Raw genomic sequence first — 8,941 nt, 5'->3', positions numbered from 1 at the left:
GAGGAGTCCCACAAAAGGACGAAACGGCCGTCCAGTGCTTCCAGGTTCTCCATGTTGGTCTAGCTTCAATTGACTCATGATCTCAACTCTATAAAATTACTAAAATCTTCACCAAACCCTTTCTGATGATTGAAAGAATTGCTCAATTCATAGAAATAAATATAATGCTTTCATTTGTTTTGTACACATGAAATAATAATTATCTTCAAGGTGAGTATATTAACTATATTGATACTGAAGGTGATTTTAAGTAGCAACATTAGACATTCTTGGACTTTTATTAGTTTTAGCAACAGTCGAACGTTAGAAATGTTTAGGCATCGTTTTTATTCACTACTAAATTATTATTTGAAAAGTAATATTTATAGTCAGACAACATTTATCAGTTACTTTATTGTTCAGTATCATCAAGGGTTGAATAAGTGAACAGTTATATGCATTAGATGTTTTATAAATGTTTTGTAGTTTGAAAACACAATGAAATTATAGACAAAGAATAATGGATTGTGAAAAGTAATAATGTTCTATTGAATTACAAGTAGAATCTCTTACATAATGAAATGATATTGAATGAAAATGAAATGACATATGTAAGAAGTTGGAGCAAGAAATCTGGAAACTCCATTTCAAAGAAACTTCTTTAATATGAATCTGGAATTTCGAGATGAACAAATTTCTGATGGATTTAAAAATCGGCTAATAATAGCTATTAAACATAACGTTCAGTGCAGCAAAGCTGAAATTAATGTTTACTAGTAGAAATTTATTTTCTATATTCGTAAAGGATAGGCTCCTTCATCTGGTCGCCTTTATGCGCATCTACCTGTTCACATGCTGTTATGGAGCAAGGTACATAGGTCATAGCCTGAGCTTACTTTCAACTCGGGTACGAAAACGTATCCCAGTGCGGTCCCACAAAAGTGAGAGAAATATAGTTATAAGTTCTGTTCTCGAGCGTTTAATCGATTCTAATCACTTCACTGATCGACAGGTTAATGATAAGATTTATTATACAATTCATCCAAATCTATTAAAATTTTTTCTCAACCAACTCCTTGAAACAGAAGAAGCTCTTTTAATCCTTGAAATGAAGCCGAAATTGCGTGTACAAAAGAAGTATGTCTTATCCTTGTCTTCAACATGACCTTAAGCTGTTATTATCTATTTATTTCATTTCTACTTTATTGATTTCACTTTGAAAATATCCCTCCCTTTAATTATTTCCTATATTCACATAGTTTTAATCATAATTGTTCCAGATATCACTTCATTTCATTCAACCACTCAACTAATTTTGATTATTTGTGACAAAAACATTTTAAAAGTTGAATCCATGAGTCAATTAAAGCTAAACCACCATGGAAAATCCGGAAGCACTGGACGGTCAATAGGTCCTGTGTTCTAATCCCTTTAGCGGGATCGTGATGCGCATTGCTGAGGAGTCCCATACCAGAACGAAACGGCCGTCCGGTGCTTTCAGGTGTTCCATGATGATCTAGCTTTAATTGACTCATGAATTCAACTATTAAATTACTACAATATCCACAAAACCCCGTTCTGATTATTAAAATATTTTATTATTATTTTATATTATATTCGTATTAGAATCCGTTGATAACTTATTAATTTTTTAAACTTAAATGAAACAGCTATCTGGCAACTTTATAATAGTTAGCAGTTTTGATAAAATATTCTGACATACTTCCAAAGCAATTTGAGATCTTATAGTTTCCCCTTGATAATTTGATATAGTGTATTGAGAAGAAGAATATTGAAACATCGTGAATTAATCTAAACATCATTAGATAACTGCTTTTATACAAGACCAGTTCTATTGACTTAGACATATGTTTATCATTTTCCCTTATCATTCTTATACCATCTTATCTATAAGTACAACCACTGGATTATAAATCCACTCATTTCAATATAAATCAACTAAATTTTCCTAACACTCAGATAATTTTGAATAATGACGTGGAAGGTACTTCATGAATGATAAAACATTTTAAATGATTCAGTTAGCCAGTATTACAGTACTAGGTTTATTTACAAATATCATCATTGCATAATTATTCTTTTTGTACATTTCAAGTTTGAACAAGCGACGATATACGCAAATTTCAAAGTAGTGACATTCATAAGCAAGATGCATATCCAGTCTTGATAAAAATGATTTCCCTCGTCATATTTAAGTTCATAACAACTGGAATTACTGATCATTTTATAGAGATGAATAAACACTTCAGTTAACTGTTAGAAAACACCTAATATTCATATGACATACATTCAAATGGATTTTTACTTCGATTTTCAGTATAGATTAGATTTATAGTTAAAAATCGATAGCAATTTTCAGTATTTCAGTATTTATCAACAAAAATTGGATTCCACTGCTAGCCACTATCCATCTTTGCTTATCATGCTTGTGAATTAAGGCTATATTGAGGCAATACGCACAGTATGCACATATGCCAATTAGAGACTGACCAGTTGCAGTCCTAAAACATCAATGGGAAGATTCAAACAAACAATACTGAATGAATTTAAAAATTGGTGATGTTTTTCACTTTTCTAATTTCAATTGAAATTAGCTTGTTCCATCGATTATAGACAACTAGTTATCTCGTGAATACCTTACAAGCGTAGATACCTCCAACTTGATAAAAAAATATTTTGACAAATTGGTGATAGTTAGACAATTATTGAAAATTATAGATCAGAGTTTGATAGCCGTTTTCTTCATATCGAGGGACTCATCAGTAGTGGAGACCACAACATCACTCAGCTAATGAGTAGGAATTCACTGGCATACATATTTAAACTTCAGTGAAATCATTATATTAAGAGACCACCATCTATTTCATATCATCAACTTGATTTCATAAATAATCGTATCTATCCCTCGTGGAGCGTAGACCACCGACCAGCAAATTTTAATATTATCTCATAACAAGTTTTATCAAATGAGTTTTCTACATTATTTATTAATCTTATGAACTTAAAATATAGATTGTTACTGCTAATTTTTGATATTCAAAAGGTTGCAATTTTCATTATTGATAAGTGACCTTCACCTTAATTCCGAGATCTCATGATAACGAGGTAATTGATACATATGTTTATTTGAAAAGAAAACAAGTAAGCACAAACATACTTGTATACACACATTGAAACCCATCTGTAGATAAATCAGAATGTCATATATATCACAAATGTATTGACACATTTTTAAGTAAATATGGGTGATAGCTCGTTGCATGTTTGTCCTGTTTCAGACTCGTCAACTAAATGCATCTGCATACTAGAGCTCATGTTCATTCCGTGACTCCAACATACTACCCTTCTCTTCAAACACTCAATCCGATGATCTACTGAGTGCAGATAGTGGCTTTTAAGTCTGTAGTGACCTACTTTTATAACGAGAACGCGATTGTTATGTTGGAAACAATTATTATTATAACTAATTGTACCAGTGATTGTTTTACTGTACTTGTTTGTTTAACCGTACAAAACGCACTTTTCCTTCCGTTGACTGTGACCTTGCACGAACTTGCTTACACTCGGCAGTTCCGTCCATAAACTTTGGCACGTTTCGCTATTCTTTCGATACCACGAGATCGCCAACAAATATATCTTATTGCAACCATTAACAGCCTTCTGGTTTTTGATCTATCGAGGGATCCCAGTCGATATCTGACACGTAATCTTCCTGTAGTGTTGATCATAGTCAATCGCGACTCGACGCCATCTACAAGTCTCAAACTTTTCCGTCAGTCCACTGAATATTCTTTTACCAAAAAGAAAGTCTCACTAATTCCTTGACTGAATAGAAATTACATTGAAATAGGTAAGGCAACCACCATTTATGGGTAGTAGTCACAAATGTAAAGTCAAAACACAAATAAAACAACCCAAAATAACTGTCATTTTATCATAACACATTATAGAAATATGATTAATAAAATCATAAGATATGAAACTTTATAAGTAAACTTTTGATAGCTCTAACTGTCATTTCATAAGATATAATCTCGACCCGTAATTTTAAATCGAGTATCATAAATAGAAATTTTCATGCAAATATTTTCGAAAAAAGTGGTTACTAACTTCCAGTTAATCGAAAGTTTAATGAACAATCAGTGTATCGATTTAAATTTCATATCGGTTAATGAAATCACAATAATACAGATGAATATGTAGAAACATTATACAGTTATATTCAGTAGAGATCTGTATGCGTTTAAATTTTTAAATCTGTTGTATCCTGTGGAGAATTATGAATGGGAACTTTGAGGACTATTTATCGACCAATGTGGTATGTATATTTCCTATTGTATAATTGTTAACTAACTAAAATATTCATATTCTTGTCCCTCTAATTATATGCTTTATTTCGACCTATAGACTATTATTATACGATTTACCATTCTTGAGTTATCCCTAGTCCATTAATTACTGTTCCCCCTATTCACAGCCACATTTGGCCGAATCTTGTACAATTGTTATTTTCTATTTTACGGTATGATGTGGTCAGTTTGTTTGGTATATAAACCCATTATGTTTGAGAATAATGATTTATATATTTCAGAGGCTGTTATTAGTGTTCTGGACTTAACTGTCTGGGTTAGGCAGAAAACAGGACTGATAAGTACTCAAGACTGCTCATACGGTTTACGCGTATCATTTCTCTGATCGATAATTCACTCCTCTCTGATTGGCAGGAATCAGCACGTTCATATATATCAACTGGGGCAAGAACACGCACGATCGATAAAACGAAATCAATGTAATTCATTTAAATGAAACAATAACATCAATGACAACTGAATCTATTGTATAGAGTCTATCTAATTTCTAGAAAACTAATACAATACAATTTTCGCTGTGAGTTATCGCTTTTCAGTATATGTTTACTGCAACTTAATTCTATAGGATGAATTATTAATGTTTTTATTATGAATACATTCATTCTAGTAACAAGAAGAAATGTATTCCATCCAATTTAAAGTACTTACACGCAAACAGATTGTACTATGAAGCCACTTGAATAGTTACTCTCTAAATAATTGAGTTCAATTGGACTATTCATGAATACAATGTGGTTCGCATAAGCACACCAAAATCTATCCATGTAGAAAATAAGTAAATTCAAGTGATATTCTATTATTCTAATAACATGACGTCATTAATTTATATGATCATTCATTCAAGTTGGAATTCTACAGTTTATTCGCCTTACATATTCGTCTTACAAAAACCCAGTCCATAATGGGATGGATTTTCACGTAGACTACAGCCGTCAAACAACACAAAGAGGTGACAGTCTCGAAAAAGAAGCAACGATCGCAACAGGAGGAATAAATTCAAAGAAGTTCAAAAACAAATACAAACAGAGAAGTACGAGTCAAAAATAAATAAATAATTGTAATTACATTGAAAGTTTAATGTATACTGGCAATGCATAAAGTAAATAGAAATGTACTATATTCATTTAAAATGAGAAAACAAATAAATCAAACATGAAACATAATCATATATTGAAGGAAATAAAAACAATGAATCTTACATCAATACAAGAACAACAAAATCACAGAAAATCATGCAACATCGAATAGTCAGTCAGTCAGTCAGTCAGACAGTTAGCCATACTAACCTCAGAGCCTGGTATATACAAGCACCTGTTCAACTTACACCATCACATTACCACAACCAGATAAAAATGTATTCAGAACAATCCCCACAACAGTAGAACTAACAACAGTATCAGAAGTAGAAGAAAATTCAGGTCTACAAAAAGAAAAATAAGGCATAATGCAAACTAATTACTCACATTGTAAGGCGAAACAAAGAGCCGATGCATCTCCACCTTTGTGAGTGATTCTGAAACATATCTATCACACAACACCTGTAACCAACAATGACAACAATGGAGACGACCACAATAACTTAGTCTGCACCTACCAACACAATTCGCTTCAACTCTCAATAACTTCATGGACTTGTACCTTTTCTTGATTTAGTCATCCACAACTCTCATCCAATACACTCCTACACCAGACAACATCTCACATCCAGATGTGTGGTGTTTCAGTAGACGTGACACATGTCCTGACAACTTCACTGCATCAACATTCACTTCCAAATCAACTCTCTAAATAATAATAGAGTTCAATTGCGCTTTTAATGAATCCAATGTGGTTTGCATAAGCACACCAAAGTCTATCCATGTAGAAAATAAGTAAATTCAAGTGGTATTCTGTTATTCTGATCACATGACGTCATTAATTTATATGATCGCTCATGAGTCATGCTTCGAAGACATCTATAATCGAACACTAGTAATCCACACTTATCCTCTATCCTCATAAATGTGTGACGCACACACACACACACCAGTCTCGCGCCAGAGCACTTGACCGATAGACCACTGAGCCGGCAGACATCCAACGGTCTTCATGTCTAACTTCAACCAATCCACGAAGTTGAGCAACCATTTCACCAATGTCTTCAGTGAGTTCATATCTCTCAACAGACCCGGTTGAACTCTTCTGCTTACTGTTTCTCACTAGAACTCCAGGAAATACCTCATGGAGCCAGTCATGATAATTGTTCAATTACATGTGTATAAATATTATAATAATATAATATTTTGTTTAAATATATTTAAATTGCTTCGATCATCCATATTGTGATTATTACACTTCGTGTATCGATAAATCATTGTAAATTCTATCATATTGAATTAGTTGAAAGTAGAAAGCGTTAGTCGATTGAAGCTAGATCAACAGGAAAAAATGGAAGCACTAGATTCAATTAGTTTCTCTTCTTATTGTTGAAGAAATTGAATTTCTTTTGTTTGTTTTTTCACCTGCCTTGTACACTTGAGATATATCACATGAACAACATTCATGTCAATTTAATAATAAATCATTCACATGTTAAACTAATTCAAGGGAATTAATCGAACTACATTTTATTATTCAAGAAGAGCAGGTAATTGAATGAAATGAGTTTAATGAAAATAAATCTGATTAGTTTAAGTTATTCATATATAGAGGACGTAAACTATTTCATCCTAGGACAGATTGGGTTGGGGAATGCTGGTCGGCGGCCTATGCTCCATTAGGAGTAACAGGCGTAAGTAAGTAAGTAAGTAAGTAAGTAAGTAAGTAAGTAAGTAAACTATTTCATGTATATGATTCGATTGATCAAAATATTGATGCGTATATTATTTTCTACGAATTATACTACTGGATTGATCAAAATATTGATGCGTATATTATTTTCTACGAATTATACTACTGTAACAGAGTCAATAAACATCTTAAGGAACTTTTGAAGAGCGAACTCATCAATAATTCAACTTACAACATTCTGAAACTTAAAGATTAACGACTGCCTTTTGTATATGGTCATCCTAGAGTGGACAAATCCATCATCACGTTAAGATTTATAATATCCACGATGAACTCATCATATGAGAAGTTGGCTCAGTGTAGAAAACTGGTGGCCAATAATTTGAATGACGCATTTCAATTTTCCAAAGAGATCGGCCCAATGAATATATCACATAGATTCATGGTAGCTTTTAATAAGTGTCCATTATCTACGAGTATACCACTATAAAATATTCTAATTATTACTTTGTGAACAACATGGATTACTTCCTTAGCTTCAAGTTGACAAAATTGTTATTACTTTGTATGAAAGAGGTTCATTTCCAATTCAGTAATCAACTATACAAACAAACTGAAGGAGTGCTCATAGGATCACCACTCGCGCCTATCTTGGCCGATATTTTTATGACTAATCTAGAACAAACGAAACGAAGTCACGAAATCCAGAACACAACATACTATTCCAGATATGTTGGTGGTACGTCCATTATCTAAACACGTCTGTGATATCAATACACGTGCTCCTTCACAAACACCACTATTCTTACAAAACACAATACATATCAATAAAATACCAACCATTTCACTAGAATCAGATTAAATGAATAACTTCTACTTCTCTACAATTATACTTCAATGATGAGTGACTGAATGATGTGAAGAGGTAAATAAATAAACATTGAAGATTATCTTTGTTATTCTAAACTGGTATTCGTGAGTAACACAAACAACAAATGAAGTTACGTACTAATCTTTTTGTATCTTAAATATATTGATAAATTTGTCTCCATGTCCCCTTGAAAATTATTATTGATAATCATTATAATTGATTCTAGTACACACCTAGATTTATAATTCATAAAGAGAATATGCTCATGTGTATGGATTCAACGTATTGAGTTTTTTTTAAAATTATTTTTGAATCAATCAATAATTGTTGTCACGATTCATTTCATGCACTCTAATCAAATGACAGAAAATGAGTACACCCTGTACGTACACACTCACTCACACACACACACACGGTGTAACAGTCTTTCATGATACAATAATCAAAATTGATTATTTCAGAAGTCAGTCAAATAAAGAAAATCAGGACTACTTGTAAGATAATTGTTGGTAAGATATTGTTGAAAAAACACTACTACAATTAGTACATATTTAAGATAGTTACAAATGTATCTAGGCCTTCTGTTTAGATATTCTACATTATTTCAAAATGTTCAGTAAATTTGTTGTATTATTACATACCTACGTATACACACCCTATCATAGAACATATGACTATGTCAAATTATGTTCATATCTATCAGTTCACTTAAATTGATTGATCAACATCAAATACTGATTCTGTCTTAGTTTTTTTTTTGCAACTATTTATTGTCAATATACAATTAGAAGTTAAACAACAAGAATAACATGAATTTATTCTATTTCATAGTTTATCATCAGCTGCATACAACCTTGACTTACAGTTATTAATATAAACATAATTAAGGAATGTTTAACGTACTTCAGTTTTTGAAGTTAAGAGGAATATT

The 8,941-nt window shown here is 32.0% G+C and overlaps 1 protein-coding gene across 1 annotated transcript; it reads left to right on the top strand.

Moving 5' to 3' along the window:
* Positions 1 to 745: 745 nt before the first annotated feature.
* Positions 746 to 1,277, top strand: Smp_118710 (hypothetical protein; the record flags this gene model as incomplete). Its single annotated transcript, XM_018792387.1, has 1 exon — positions 746 to 1,277. The coding sequence occupies one exon, from the start codon at positions 746 to 748 to the stop codon at positions 1,142 to 1,144; it is 399 nt and encodes a 132-aa protein (XP_018644597.1). The 3' UTR covers positions 1,145 to 1,277.
* Positions 1,278 to 8,941: the final 7,664 nt, after the last annotated feature.

The sequence above is a fragment of the Schistosoma mansoni genome (genome assembly GCF_000237925.1).
Source record: "Schistosoma mansoni, WGS project CABG00000000 data, supercontig 0320, strain Puerto Rico, whole genome shotgun sequence".
Taxonomy (NCBI): Eukaryota; Metazoa; Platyhelminthes; class Trematoda; order Strigeidida; family Schistosomatidae; genus Schistosoma; species Schistosoma mansoni.
The sequence above is the reverse complement of the archived record's forward strand: the minus strand, read 5'-3'. Positions and strand labels throughout refer to the sequence as shown.